The following is a 16,588-nucleotide window of genomic DNA, read 5'->3' on the forward strand; positions in this document are numbered from 1 at the left end:
ATTGTATAACCAATCACCTACTGCAGCCAATTAATACTAATTCATTTGCATAATAATTACTGATGTGCACATTTATTTCATCATCAACATTTCAGTAGTTTTACACATTGTGATGGAGGGCCATTTCTCTCTGTTGTCACAGTAAGACCAACTTGGGGTCACACTTCACTTGCAAGTTAGAATGTTTGATTTACATATTGATTTTGTAGATAGAATTTTGCATTTACAGTTGTTATTTATGATATAAATTTTCTGATAAGATCAAATCCAAGTTGCACAGAGCATTTATGTTTTGTTTCCTGTTATTTCAATCTTGTTTTGACGTTTTCACTTTGCACTGTTAAGAGTGGTTCAGTTTGTAAAGCCTTAATGTTACACATTTGTGTTTTGCGTAAATCAGTGGTTATGATCTTTCCCTGCATCATCATGTTTTATGTATTCTCACACTTTTTTCTCTTCTCTGGAAAATTTCATGTTTGTCATTGTCCAATTTTGCCAAGCATTTTGCTGATAAAGATTGTGTTTCAAATGTACATGGATATTTTGATTTATCTCACTTCTTTTCTCAATTGTAAAGAAGTCATATGAAGACAAACGCTCCTTATGAATCTGGATTCTTGTCTTTTCAATTTCTGTTATTATTTTCACGCTTTTCTATATCTTTTATCATTAAACATCTGGATTGGACAAGTAATTGAGAAGAGCAAAGTATTCAATGATTCATTGTTGTAAACCTGTCACGAGTACGTTCCATATATTGGTGATGTAATTTTTTTGTATGATGAATGTTTTATTTTAAAATTTTGTTTGTATTTTCTTCTCTTTTTTCCTCCCTCCCAAACAGCACTTGGCCAAGCCTGGTAAGACAGTCCTACAGTTGTTGTATTAAAAGCATGCTGTGATTTTCACGTGTCCCTGAACATTTGACTATCATTGCTCGTTGTCTTTATAGAAGGGTGGCGGCGATGTAGCAAAGCTGTACGAGATGGGTACAGAGCCGGAGAGGAAGTACTTTCTGGATCGCCTGTTTATGTTCCTGGAGGAGCGGTCTCAGCCTATCACCTCGATGCCCTCCATCAGCAAGCAGCCCCTTGACCTATACAGACTGTACTTAATTGTTAGAGACAAAGGCGGCATGCTGGAGGTAAGAACCTAGGAATATAAAGCAGGATTCCTTCATCAGGTTATCATGAGCATTATTTCGTATTAAAAGCAGAAAACTAGAATTTGGCTCAAGATTTTGTGAAGGTATTTCATTGTAGGTAAGTGTGGTATATATACAAACAATGCAGTAAGGGATTAGTACTGAGGCAAGTGTAAGTATTTGGCAACAATATTACATATTCTAAAGCAAGTAGTGACAGAGGAAGGGGAAGAAAGAAAGAAATTAGCAAGTAAGCAACTGTATGTTTTCCTTAGATGTTTACCTTTGGAAAAGCATTAAATTAATATATGTTTACAGTCAACAGAATAATGCAAAAACATGTAAAAGATAACAAAGATTAATTTATGAACTAAATAACCATGGGTTTGTAAGTCAAAATGTTCCTTTTTGTCTCCAAATGTATTGTAACATGATGACAAAATTGTTTCAGACCTTGATTATTGATGACCATTTGGTGAAACAAAATGTCTCTCCCCACTCTGATCAACATAATACAAATTGGAACTATTAAATATATGTTGTCTATGTTTCAAGGACTTAGGGCCATACAAAATCATTAGATATATGTTATTGATGTACAGTGAACCTGTAATAAACTAGACAAATATATCAAGGAAAATTCCTAATCCAGATGAAAATGTTGAGAAACCAGTGTTTAGGTTGGAAAATTTGCAATTGGGATGTTTCGTTTGGGGATGCAAGTGTTTCAATTGTTAAAGTTCCACTGAATACATTTTTGTCAAACACTGACAAAATGAATTATCAAATATCCTGTATCATAGGTTGAATTTAATGAGTAAGCGTTGGCAATATATGGATTGGTTACATTAGTTAAGATGAGTGAATTTGATATGAGCTATATGCAGTTTGAATGTATTGATGGCCAAATGTGTTGTAAAATGATGAACCTATCAGGCTAGAGTTTCAGACATTGGTCAACAATGACCGATGAATGAGGCAAATACCACTCTGATCAACACAGTCAAATTATTTAAGACAATAACTTTTCATTGAAGTAACAATTATATTTATGGGGTTGGAGCTTCATTCTTTTGATATTTTGCAAATTTTTAATGTCTATAGATATTTAATGATGGTTGGTTAAACACTTACAATCATATCAAGTTAATCAGTAATTAGTCTTTATAGAACAGAGGACGACCAAAAACTTACTGATCAACAGTTTGTATTACAAGTTGAGTCGGTTCTTTGATCTCCATACAATATTATTTACCATTACGGATATCTGGAGACTACAAATCCTCTATTTGACTTTCATATTTAGTATAACTTCAGTTGTTTTCCTAAATCTTGTGTTACAAACCCATGTAGTTGTGTTGTAAAATGATGAACCTATCAGGCTAGAGTTTCAGACATTGGTCTACAGCGACCAATGAATGAGGCAAATACCACTCTGATAACAGCACAAAATACCTACCCTCATACCATCACATTGTCACCAGGAATAGTAGTAAAATAGATCACCTTTCTGAAAGGAGAACAAATTTCAATGTCATAGGTTGTACAGATACGCCAATGTGGTATTAGATGGTTAAACTTTCCAGCTTAAGTTTCAATTGTTAGCAAAAAATCATAATTATAAATATTGTATCAAAATTTCAACACTTTACATGTTCAGTGGTTGTTATGCGATTCACTTAATGTGTTGTAAAATGATGAACCTATCAGGCTAGAGTTTCAGACATTGGTCAGCAGTGACCTGTGAATGAGGCAAATACCACTCTGATAGCAACACATAGATGTTTACAATGTGGATATAGGATCACTTTTGGATTAAGAACTATAGTTGATTTTTGTAGGGAATAAGGATTCGTCAATATGTCATTAGGTAGTTCAGCTCCCGAGCTAGACTTTCAGTCGTTAGCATAATACACTTTTTTGTGAGAAATATTTTTAAAATTTTCTGAATAGATCAATTATTTAGCAATATTAATACTTCTGTGAACATTTATACAATAAGATAATATTATTAATTATAGAATAAGAGTTCCTATTCTGAATAAAAACCTTATTATTTTCATATTTTGAAATGTTCATCAATTGTTGCGCGAATCACTAAAAGTGTTGTAAAATGATGAACCTATCAGGCTAGAGTTTCAGACATTGGTCAACAGTGACCGGTGAATGAGGCAAATACCACTCTGAGAGCAACACAGATGTATACAATATGAATAGAATCACTATTTTGTGCTAAGAACAGATTTGATTTTAGTAGGAAGTAAGGATTCGTCTTAAAGGTATTCAATGTTAAACTTCTGAGCTAGAGATTCAATTGTGAGAAAGATAACTTTTTTGGGAGAAATGTTTTTTGTTTTTTTTTTAAATTTCTGAATAGATCCAGTATTTTAATAGCAGCATAGAAGCTTTTGTAAACATTTGTATATGTAGATTAGGAGTAATTTTGACTAAAAACTTTTTTAACACTTGACATGTTCAGCAGTTGTTATGCGAATCACTAAATGTGTTGTAAAATGATGAACCTATCAGGCTAGAGTTTCAGACATTGGTCAGCAGTGACCTGTGAATGAGGCAAATACCACTCTTGATAGCAACACATATATGTTTACAATGTGGATATAGGATCACTTTTGGATTAAGAACTATAGTTGATTTTTGTAGGGAATAAGGATTCGTCAATATGGCATTAGGTAGTTCAGCTCCCGAGCTAGACTTTCAGTCGTTAGCATAATACACTTTTTTGTGAGAAATGTTTTTAAAATTTTCTGAATAGATCAATTATTTAGCAATATTAATACTTCTGTGAACATTTATACAATAAGATAATATTATTAATTATAGAATAAGAGTTCCTATTCTGAATAAAAACCTTATTATTTTCATTGCTTGTAATGTTCATCAATTGTTACGCGAATCTCTAAAAGTGTTGTAAAATGATGAACCTATCAGGCTAGAGTTTCAGACATTGGTCAACAGTGACCGGTGAATGAGGCAAATACCACTCTGATAGCAACACATAGATATTTGCAATATGAATTTCTACATTGGATAATTTGTTATCGACTACTAATATTTCTATCCATGAAATTGATTGTCCTTATTTTCATCGTAACAGTATCTAAAATTGTACACTTTTACACTGAGGGATAATGTGTTTAGATATATATGATCAAGAAATAGAAAAAAAAAATCAATGGTAGACAAAGAAAATGTGTTTGAAATGATGATCACTTTTGAAATACTTTCTGATATTGGTCCACAGAGGCATATATAAACGAGGTTACTTCGCCCACTCACTTGATTCGAAGATATTCATTCATGTCACCTTCTCAATAATTCAGAAAAAAAATGCCTTTATTTCGGTTTTAGATAATGAGATGTATTGTTTTATCACTAAGTTGACATGATTAGATTCTGTCTGTGTATATAAATGGAGGGGGAAAAGTTAACATTGTCTTTGTTTTACAGGTCACAAAGACCAAAAAATGGAAGGAGATCTGTGGCCTGGTGAATATAGGCACATCAGCTAGTGCTGCCTTCACACTCAAGAAAAACTACATCAAATACCTCTTTTCATACGAGTGCCAGTTTGATCGAGGAGGCACAGACCCAGCACCCATTCTTGCTCAAATGGAAGCTCAACTACAGCAAAAACGAGAACAGAAGCACCGCCGGGCACCGTCACCAGGTATGAAAGACTGATATCTGATTTTGGGATAAAATTTAGATCCAGGGCTAAGAATTATTTGCTGAAATTGGTTCAATCATTAGAATGGTTATCAGAATTTACTTTAAATATGCAATGTGATTTTACAGGATTGAGAAAAGAAAAACCTGAGAAAATCATATTTTGATATGGTAACCATGGTATTAGTGTTCAAACATCATGGTTGTCAAGAAATGCTTTGATAAAGATTTGTGTTACATGTTGGATTGACTATGTTGTCTCATTACTACTTTGATATTACAGCAGGTTCCCAGGGTTCCCAGGATGCATTCCGACCTCCAAGCACTCCAAACAGCAACAGTCAGGGCATGGATGGATTCCCTCCCTCCATGGGGCCTAACTACATGCAGAACTCAGACCATGGCATGGGACCAATGGGACCAGGCATGATGCCCCCAAACAGCAATATGATGGGCAACATGATGGGTCCCAACTCCATGGGCATGCCACCCAACCACATGCCAAACAGCATGCAGCCAGGCATGATGGGAGGAAACATGGGGCCTAGTGGCATGATGGGAGGCTACTCCAACAACATGATGCCACCAATGCATGGCCATGGACCCAACTCTGGTGGACCCGGTGGTATGATGGGCAACAACATGATGCCACCCATGGGAGGCAACATGGGGATGCCAGGCAACAGTGGCATGCACGGTAACAGTGGCATGCATGGTAATAGTGGTATGCCTGTAAACAGTGGAATGCCTAATAGTATGCCAGGAAATGGTGGTTTACATAGTAACAGTGGTATGCCCAGCACTGGTGGTATGCCTGGCAACAGTGGTATGCCTGGCAACAGTGGTATGCCCGGCAACAGTGGTATGCCCGGCAACAGTGGTATGCCAGGCAGCAGTGGTATGCCCGGCAACAGTACTGGTATGCCAGGCAACAGTGGCATGCCTGGCAACAACAGTGGTATGCCAAGCAATAGTGGAATTCCAGGAAATAACAGTGGCATGCCTGGTAACAGTAGTATGCCTGGTAACAGTAACATGCCACCAGGAAGTAACAATATGTCTGGCAATAGTGGGATGCCAGGGAACAATGGTATGATGACGGGCATACCCACAAATGCCAACAGTGATAGTGTTACGTGTCAGGACCCGTTTGCTGATGAGCCACGCAATGGACCATATCCTCGGCAAGGTGCCACAAACTCCCCAATGCCAACTTACTCAGGTATACCTCCCCATCAGCCGCCCAGCAGCAGCGCATCCAACACATTCAACAGTAGCAGCAGCAACAACAGCAACATGAATCGTCCAAATATGCCTGGTTTCAACATGCCAAACCCGGCCAGCATGAACAGTTTTGAGGGTGCAAGTGGTGGGCGCGGTGGGCCGCCACCACTTGAACCCCAGTTTAGTGAACCATCATCGTTCAGGCGAACAGATAGCTTTCCAAACAGTTCACGGTCAACAGATGCCATTGTGAGCAGTCAATTCAGCAGCAGTTCCACAAACACAACCTCAGTCTCTTCCATAGGAAGGCAGTTCCCATTCGGTGATCAATTTACCAAGCCTGAAAGGTAAAGGTTTACTCAGGATAAGCAAAAGATCATCCCTTCTCTATATAAATATGTGCTGTATGTATAACAATATATCACCACAGTGTAAAATGATAGAAGATGGCTTTGTATTGTAAGAACTTGTTCCTGATCCATTTGTTTTGTTGCAGTAGAATTATGCTAGAGAAGTTATAATTATGACTGTAACAACATAAATCTATTGATATTGCAGGTTTGGTTCGCCTACAACCCCCTCAGTGCAATCTTCATCCCCACAACTCCCTGTCAGCTCCCAGCCTTCAGCATCCCCATCATCCCAGCATCAGCAGCCATCAACGGCCCCATCCTCTTCTCTAAACAGTCATCACCCATCAGGGCCTCACCAGCTTCCTCCACAGCCGTCGCCGGTCGACCCAATGTATTCATCCCGCTTTGGTGGACAACAGCAAATGATGTCATCACATCCTGGCTCGCAAGGCCACATGGAACAGTTTAGTGGTCCTCCAGGCAACTTCCCTAACCAGTCACCTCAGCCTGGATACCCGGGAGGAAAGCCCGGAATGGGGGTTTCAGAAGCCTACCCTGGGTACCCTAACCAACAGGGCCAGTTTCAGGGACCTCGACCACCCATAGGACGCGAAATGTCAATGCCACCTGGTGTCATGTACGGTACACCGAACAAGAGATACCCACCTCATGATGGCTATATGGGTCAAGGTATGGTCCACAGTTATCTGTAAAGCATTGAAATTATTTCCCCGTCTCTTTTTGTTTGCACTTTCCTGCCTTATCAATAGCTTAATACTCAATTTATTTGCACAACAGGAAAAAAGTTAGTTGTCCCTTGAATGACATTGTTAGATTTTCACATAAAAAATTACGTTATATTGATTATTGAATTTTCTGATTGATAGAACCATAACAGAAAGATGATGATTATTTTTTTATTTTCTGATAAAAAAAAATTGGACTTCTTTATTCAGATCTTTTTACATCAGACATTAAAGCTTTAACAACTTTCTTCCTTCAGTTTATTAGAATTCATCAAATCATTGATAATGGATGGGGGAAAAGTCTAGCTAAGATATGAGGAAGATTTTGTTTAGATATTAATGTCAAAAAGTGAAATGTGTTTATAAAATGAGTTTGTAAACTACATTGGATAAGGAGAAATGATAGAAAGGAGAGGAGCATGTTAGGGAGTTGATGATACTAGTATTATGGTATGGTTTGAGGAAGGAAGAAGTAAGTGGGTATGTTAGGCAGTAGAATCAATACTAGAAAATTAGAATTATAGTATGGTACATATCTTGCCCAGCAGGCTTTAATGGCCAGTCAGGTTACTGTGATCGACCTAGTCCAGGCCCTTACCAGCCACGACCGAGTCGGGACAACAAGATGTCGCCGTACGATAACCAAATGACACCCGGTATGCACCAATGTAACCCCTGTGTCCTCTTAGCACCGTTCATGGCCTTGCACATCCACCTACCAGGGCATGCTGCTCTCTCTTCCCTTATCTTGCATTTTGTTTCTCCTTAGTAAATGTGTTTTCTTTTATAGCAGGTTGTTTTATAATTATTAACTATTCAAAAAGCTTGGGTAGATTGTGTTGCAAATAGGTTCCTGTGTGGAAATATCTCAATCTGCAATAAAGTTTTGTCAAAAGAAGTGAAATTTCTTAGTATCTCAAGTTTTTTATTAGCAATCTCAGTAGTACAGGGTTGATTTGAAATAAGGGCTGTGTAATATTAATTCATAACTTATTCTCAAAATCACGCAAAAAAACCAAAAAAAACCCAAAAAAAACCAGCTTGATGTGGCTCTGGTAGTGATTGTTCCTCTTTTAAATCTACCAAAGAAGATTAAGGAAATTTGAACAGCTTGCCATAATGATGACCTGTCTTAGGTTAAGTATGTCACTGAAATAAGAAAGTAAACACGGAATGTTATCAGGCAGACTTCTCTCTAGTTTGACTGGTCATATTGGAGTTTAATAGAAGGCATGTTTTCCCGTCTTTTTTCAATACAAATAGCAGAGGTTTTTACAGTTGCATTTTAATAAGCCTTTGAACTTCCTAGAATTATGCACACTGTCTAGCAGTAATTCTACATATATGTTTAAAAGACAAAAGGTACTGTGTCTTTGAATATTTGAAAATGAGCTGCAAATAATTGAAAAGTAAATAAACCTGTGATGTCTTTGAGATATTCTGCTTTCTAGGTTTAAGTGATTCCATAAATGGTATTATATGGAGTTTCTGTTTGATTGATTTAGATGGTCGTCGAGACATGCAGTTTTCACCCATGGCTCAGCGATATCACCACCAGCATGCAGGACCGGGTTATCCGGTAGGTGCTGGGATGGGATCAGGGGGTCCAAACATGCCGTACATGCAGAGCCACTATAGCCGTAGTGGACACCACATGTCTCCCCCTCGGGACAAGTCCATGTACATGATGTCTCCCTCAAAGCAGATGCCGGTAAGGTTTGGCTACTGCGCAGGAAATTCTCTATAGATGATAACAATTTTAATTTAAAAGTGAAAATATAGACTGTGAATCATTCCTATTATAAAAATACTACTTTGTACAACTAATAATTCAGTAAAATTTTGAAAGTCTCAATTATCAAGTGTTTGCTTTCTGTTAAATTTATATGGTTATCTGTATTAAATCATTAAAGTGAATAGTCGGGCAAAGAAAACCAGTCTTAATGCGTTCATTGGCCTTCCAAAAGTTCTCACATAATAATACGACGGCCAAGTTCTGCTTACGTTTCCCAGTTCTGACCATTGAAATAAAGAAAAGATGAAAGCATTGAAAGCGAGGCTGTGTGGAAATGTAACCACGGACATAGTCAGCCGGGAGGACGTTTTAGGATTCCTATACTTTAAATTAATTTCTACGTACGCAGACAGATTTTGACGAGAAAGTTTATTTTTCTATTCCATAAGAAATTATACTGGATACATTCACATCATTTTTACCGACTTTAGCCATCCTTGCCCGACTGTTCACTTTAAGTAGTGTAATTATAATCTGAAATCTTTTGCTGAATACTGGGATAGAGCTGTGAAATTTACTGAAGCATCAATTGGTTATAATCCGAAGCATGTGTTAACTTGATTACAGAAGCATTGTTAAGAAATTATGTACAATAAATTGAATGTATTGTGTTTTAACAAATGATGTTCTTTTCAATAGAAGCAGCACATGTCAGCATTTCCTCCAAAGAAAGAGGTGTCTTTTCCACCAGACAGTGTCGAGGCTGTGACACCTTCTCTGAGCAAGCGGCGGCGACTTACCAAGGCTGATGTGGGTATGTATTTCTGTAGTGAATCTAAGCCTTGTAGTTGTCGGTCAGTCTGGTTTGTACATTGTTCCTTAACTAATCAAGCATTATTCTCTCAAGTACCCCATCAATCATTGGCAGAAGATAATGTAGAAGAGTTAGCTCCCCTTTGCATTTTTCACCGTACTATATTATATATAGATCACTACCCATCACAACTTCTAAGTATGTATCTGTATTTTTGCATTGCCGTCTGACAGCATTTCAGATTGTTAACGAGCTAAATGTAAAACGAGACTAAAACTTCACCAGTAGGGTATACCTGCTGAAGCTGTGTTTTTTACCCCTCAGTTATTAGTCACTTATATTAACTGCTTGGTAATGGGCCCTAGATGTAGTAGTGGAGTTGTTGCATCACCACCAAACATTTCTTTTATCTTCCCTTTGGTCGTACAACATGAACAGGTTCCTTCTTGATGATTGTAGGGAGTCTTCTGAAAATTATGCATATTCTTTCCATTTTGTTTTCAAATATTAAAACATAACCTCTTGAGTTGTTGATATGTTATAATGCATTTAGAGCTGACAGAAAGTTTTGCATACAGGTTGCATCATAGTTCTGTTAATGAATAAAAGCATATTGTGACTTGATATTTTGGAAATTTCCTTCATACCTGATTTTGCTAAGTTAATAGCTTCAAAAAAGGGTAAACTTGGGGATATTGCATATATTGACATTTCGGCATGAAACCTAGAGAAATACTTTGCAGATGTAATGCATTCTTTTCTTGAACCTGATAGAATTACATTATAATATGGAATTGAAGAAATTTATTCTTCTATAAAAAGTGTTCTTGTAATTTTGTTTCTTAAAAACATTTGTTATAGCTGAAACTTTACTTAAAACTTCACTTTCATCATTATATATATATATCACATTGTTTTGCCGCGGCCTTGTTCAAACGTCAACAACATCTATTAATTAATAATCATGATTTTATGTACATGTACTATGGGGTATAAAGGAGATGCACTTCAAAGAGAGTTTTTCCATAAAGTGTACTTGCTTGGTCAGGTGAAATAAACTAAAATATTACTTTTGGATCAACAATTTGTCAGGTAGTCTTCTAAGCTTACACAGTATGTTTCATTTGCATTGCACATTAGATCAGACAGGTCAAAATGGAGAGAGCAAAATCGTCCTCGGACACGTTGAATAATTTGAATTTTGATGGTTGAGGGTAGTATACAGCATGATTTGGTGATGGGAAGATAAAGGGGGAATGTACCTCAATAAAACCTTTATGTTAAGTACTTGAATTGGATACATGTTTGAAATCTTCTCTTGGCGAGGAACTCTATTAAAGTTATTGCTGGGTTAAATGACATTGGACAAAAGTATAATAAGGGGATGATAGCTGCTGGTTCCTAGGACTTTTATCGTAGACCCTTGTTCTCCAACAAACAGCTTGTTTTCTTTTTGTATCCTATCAACATGCATTTTCAAAAAGAAAAATCCACAGTAACAAGAAAATGGAAAGTGGTTTGCTTACAAAAAAAAAAAAAAAAAAAAAATCAAGTACTGGGATAAAAAAAATGGGGCCATTTGTAGCGGGCAAGTTTTTGTTTGGATCTTTGTAGATGAAACATACTCTCGTAAGTATAATGTGAAGCATACCTTTTTCCATTGCAAAAAAAATAATATTGCTTTTGGCCACAAAGATATTAATCGATAACTTTCTTCAAAATTATGTTGATTTTTTATTTGATGAATATGAAAATTGCCATGAATCAATTAAGAAGAGAAAACAAAAAGTTTATACGTAACAATTGAGAAATGTTGATAAACAATACAAGCAAAAAGCAACTGCACTTCATGAATTCAGGGGGAGGCTACTAGGTCAATCTGTGCTGCAAATGCTGTGGAGCTACTTTTGTTAAATCAGTCTTCTATTTTCTTCAAGCATTCCAAGAATTTTAATTTGGTCCTGGGAACAAGCAAGTACACTTAAGGTATCCTTATTTAACCCAGTGGTAGATAGATAGAGCTTTATTTTTGTTTCAACTGCAGGGCTTAAAATTTTCCATCGAAATTTTGATTTTATTAGAGACTTTTTCATGTCTGCAAATTGAAAAAATGTGTTTCCGGGTTGACACGATACTGGATAACCAAAGTACATTGCATTCATCTTTCAAATAATTAAATGTAGAAAAACAAAAAAAGTTTTTCTTGTTGTCATGTGTCTGGTTAATCCCAACAAGACATGCATTGATATAGTTTTGTTTGAGCTCTTTGTGAATCCGATGCCGCTTCTTTCTCTCATTTTTCGTAATCTTTGAAAGAAATAATTTACAAACCATTTGTTGAATTTTGAGCCCTGTGATTGTGTTGTGTTATATCTATATTGTACACAAAGAATGCTTTTTGCCTTGGTGTTGTAAAAACTAACTCTCTTTTCAGTTTTCATCTTGTCGTGCCAGTTGTCTCACAGTTTTACTTTTCAGTTTGTGTCCTGTATATGTGTACATAAAACAATTGCTTTGTTTGGCTCTCACAAACCTTGGATATCTGCTGTCTTATTCTTTTGTGTTCTTGTCTACTCATCTTAGTAGTTGTGCTGTAAGATTAATTACTTAACTGTTTTGTCATTGTGCTGATGTAAACAAACACATTTAACTGATCTGCAAGATATATTTATACATGATATGGTAAATGTTCTCGTTGGAAAGGAAGAGGGAAAACTAGTAAAAAAAAATATGAGATGTGGAAAGTAAAGAAAAATCAAATTGTTCTAGACTTAAAGTTGGGTTAAAAAGTTTAAATGAGGAATTCTGATGTCCTCAAAAGCTTTATAACAAATGGTTTATGGGAAAATCAGTTTCATTTTCAAAGGACATTTCGTTTTGAATTTTGAAAGAAAAGAGCACATTTACCATATATTGATGTTGTGTAAAATGTATTGAATTTGGCAGTGTCTCCTTAATGGGCCTGGCTTGTCAGAAGATCAAAAGAAATATAGTGAAATAAACCCATAATTAAATTTTGACTTCATTATAAGAATTGCATGTTTCGTTCATTCAAGCACTTTGAGCACATTCTTTTTTTGCATTGCATATTCATGACCATTTTGATAACATCCCAACACTTTGTAGATAAGTTGTAATCCACCTTAATTTGATTATCGTCTAAGTGTATTATTGTTTGTGACAATGTATGTAGATATTCTGTTTTGGAATGTTGCTAATAAGGTGTGTTGATATCTGTTTGTAGGTCAGATAGAGGCCTGGAGACTGATGCTGGCGTTGAAGTCTGGTTTATTGGCGGAGAGCACGTGGGCACTGGACACCCTCAACATTCTACTGTACGATGACTCAACGGTATCATACTTCAGTTTAAACCATCTACCAGGACTACTGGAAGTATTGTTGGAACATTTCAGACGATGCCTTATTGAAATGTTTGGGGAGCCTTTCGATACCATGGAGAAACAAGCCATGGCAACCCCTCCACAGAAACTTGACTCGTTGACTGAAGACAAAAGCGAGGAAGTTGATGAGGAAGAGGTTGATGATCAACAAAAGGAGGAACCAGAACAGGATGAGGAGGTCGTGGAGGAAAAAGAAGAGAAAGTTGTAGAGGCTATGGATATTACTGGTGCTAAGTATAGTGACAAAAAGTTAACTGATTTCACCTTGACAACGAGGAATGGACTAAATGTCAAAATCGTAGAAACTGATGAACTAGCGCCGTCAGATCCCAAGTCTTGGGATGTATATTCAGGTTTCTCGTTCCAGCAAGGACACTGGCAACTAGGCTGTGGGGATACCTCGCGTCATATTGTTCCATTCTTTGCTAGTGAAAAAGAGAACATGGTGTACAAAAAACTTTTCATTCGACCGCCAATGAAGTTAAAGGATCCCAGTGAGTTACCATCGAAGGAAGAGGAGGAGTGTGAGGAAAGCGTAGCTGAGAATATGGAGGTGGAGGAGGACATGGAAGGCGAGGAAAAGGAAAATCGTTGTCTTTGTCCTTCACAAGAAAGTAGTGAGAAGTGCAAAGAATCGGAGGTTGTCGTGAAAGACACTTCAGAGGGGAAAAAGAATGTTCATAAAACGGAGGTGCTGAATTGTTCAATGGACACAAAAAAGTTAGAAAACAAACAAGAAAAGAAAAACAACATTCTTAAGCATGTTCAGATCAAAAAGGAGGTTTGTGATTCGGAAGAGGAAGTTGAGGAATCGTCAGAGCCTTCAGCAGGTATGGAGGTGAATGTGAAAAAAGAGGAGATTCTCAGTGGAGAGGAAGAGGGGAAAGAAACGAGCAAAGAGGGTGTGAAAGAGGAGGAGGAAGTGGATGATAATAAAGCAAACATCAAAACAGAAATGTCAGGTGACTCATTAAGTATATGTGTTAAAACTGAAAGTGATGTAGACATTCTTTCAGGCCAAACTTGTGGCAAACGATCTCATGAGGAGGTGGAACTAGAGGATGAATCTTATCAACGAGACGAGCCACCTCTCAACGTTATTACAGATGCTAGAGATGAACTTGGCAGACGCTGTATTTGTATATCAAACATATTCCGTAGCTTATCATGTGTACCGGGCAATGATGCCAAAATGTCAAAACATGCTGGTTTATTATTTACACTTGGTAAGCTTCTACAACTTCATCACCGTCATCTACCTCGTAACACAACTCGTAAAAAGTTTGACCGGGATGAGAGTGAGCTGGAGGACTTGATGGACTCAAGTCATATCGAGGCCGAGTGGTGGTGGACCTACCTCGCTATGTTACGAGAGAATACACTAGTGATATTTGCCAACATCAGTGGACAGCTTCGCCTGTCTGCCTATCCTGAGGAGATCTGTTTGCCTATCCTTGATGGTCTGCTACATTGGGCCGTGTGTCCGTCTTCGTGTGCCACAGACCCCCTCCCTTCCACACCTTCATCCGTCCTGTCCCCACAGCGGCTTGTCCTGGAGGCCATGTGTAAACTCTGTATACATGCGGCCAATGTTGACCTACTGTTGGCCACCCCACCGTTCAGTCGTATCATTCAGCTTTTCAGCATCCTTACAAAGATGTTGGCTAACCGCAGTGAGCCAGTGACTCTTGAGTTTGCCATTGTGTTGTTATCGGAATTGGTTCAAGGGGATGATAGTGCTGTTAGGGCAATAGCATTGCAGCACCCCACAATATCTTTGTTACTAGACTTCTTAGAAACAGCAGAACAGAAAGCCATGCAGGTGGTCAACCTCCATGGCATAAATATTCTACGAGAGAATCCAGAAATGATGGGCACCAGTTTGGACATGCTACGTCGTGCAGCAAATATTCTGCTTCATCTGTCGTATAACACGCAAAATAGACGCTTATTTGGGCATCATCAGCAGAGGTTACTTTCCTTAGTCATGTCTCAGATTCTCGACCAGGTCGTGGCTCAAATTCTCTCCGATGTCATGTTCCAGTGCTTTCAAAGCGACTCCTAGTACTGTTTACATATAGTTGTTATCTACACTATTATCATTATTACAGAACTTCTTCAGAACAGGTGAAAAGTTGAATTTGTTATTGAAAGAGAAATATTAAAGCCCAAGTTTTTCATACATCGTGTATGTGTATAGTAAATAATATATTATTATTACGTCATTATTACATCTTCATTGTAAATGTATCATTATGAAAAAGTTTGTTGTTGTAGCAACATCATTCCTGTGAGTGCACATAAAAGTTGTACAGTGTATATGTTCATCAATGCCCAAAGTTTGTAAAATAAATGAAGAAATGTTACGTGCAAATTACTACTAAGTGTATATTCTGACAAAAGACTTCCTGAGCTTTCAGGAGTTCTATGTGTTTGTATATTGTAATATATATACAGTGAACTGCCAGTCATTTTTGCAGTTGATTTCCATTTTTCTTGAGTTCGTGCAAGTCATTACTTCTGTCAACTATTGTGTGATACAAGAGACCCCACAGAGAAATATATATCCCATTATACAAGGTCAAGTCAGCATTTTTATTTTTCTACATTGGCTCATATGGAATAGTTACATTTTTTTAAAGAAAATAAATTCAAATTCTGATTTTGTTACAATGTAACAAGGATAATGTATTACATATTGAATTTGTTGTGATGAAAAATGCATAACGCAAGGTTGATAGTATTGATAATGGAGAATTTACAGATGTGTGAAGTTGTAATAGTTCGCTTCCTGGCATGACAAGGGAAGCACATGCTGTAAAAATGATAGTTCCCAGTGTTTGCATGCTGTCTTTCTAATCCGTTTCAAAGTTGTTCAAAATGAAATTGGATTTCAAAATATTAAGTTATCATGAACATATTTATATGGTAACCATTATATTTTTATTATTTACTTAAGGTACAATTTCAATTTTCTCCCTTTTATGACTTTTTTTCCAATAGGAAGAGACAGTATTTATATGATAAATGTTCATTCATAGAATTGTTGTGTATGTTCATCAATTCATCATTTGTCACTTTTCAAAAGTTGTATGTAGAAATGAAAACTGCACTGCTAACGTATCGTTGATAATATATCTAAATGGATCACTTGACAAAATGCGTGTAGATTTTTGTTTTGTAGTAAAATCATTCGTTTTTCATCCTGTATTTCTGATAATCATCTTTGTGCAGCAGCTTTATACTGTATGTCAACAAGATTCAACTAAATAAATGTAAATATTTTAATCTATTGTTCTTGTTGTCTATAGAAAATAAGAACTAGTAGATACATCCGATATAGTCTATAGTCAGGTACCTACATGTGATTGCGTGTGAAATTACATATATACTGTGTAAATCAACTATTTATGTAAATATTACTATGTATCCTTATAAACCTTTATACATGTATAGGACGTATGTTGGTAAGTAAAATGTAGGT

At 36.8% G+C, this 16,588-nt stretch overlaps 1 protein-coding gene across 10 annotated transcripts in view; it reads left to right on the forward strand.

The window, feature by feature from the left end:
• LOC138325784 (trithorax group protein osa-like) overlaps nt 1-16,392 on the forward strand; it is a 46,325-nt gene extending 29,933 nt beyond the window's left edge. For 8 of the 10 annotated variants that reach the window (XM_069271687.1, XM_069271736.1, XM_069271705.1 and 5 more), the window contains 8 exons: nt 953-1,144; nt 4,613-4,832; nt 5,115-6,402; nt 6,614-7,098; nt 7,703-7,810; nt 8,660-8,865; nt 9,589-9,703; nt 12,948-16,392. In XM_069271687.1, coding sequence (XP_069127788.1) covers nt 953-1,144; nt 4,613-4,832; nt 5,115-6,402; nt 6,614-7,098; nt 7,703-7,810; nt 8,660-8,865; nt 9,589-9,703; nt 12,948-15,169 — 4,836 coding nt within the window. In that variant the 3' untranslated portion in view covers nt 15,170-16,392. The remainder of the gene's footprint in view (nt 1-952; nt 1,145-4,612; nt 4,833-5,114; nt 6,403-6,613; nt 7,099-7,702; nt 7,811-8,659; nt 8,866-9,588; nt 9,704-12,947) is intronic. The other 2 variants (XM_069271696.1, XM_069271710.1) reach the window with 2 other exon arrangements.
• The last annotated feature ends 196 nt before the right edge of the window (nt 16,393-16,588 follow it).

Source organism: Argopecten irradians, chromosome 1 (assembly GCF_041381155.1).
Source record: "Argopecten irradians isolate NY chromosome 1, Ai_NY, whole genome shotgun sequence".
Taxonomy (NCBI): domain Eukaryota; kingdom Metazoa; phylum Mollusca; class Bivalvia; order Pectinida; family Pectinidae; genus Argopecten; species Argopecten irradians.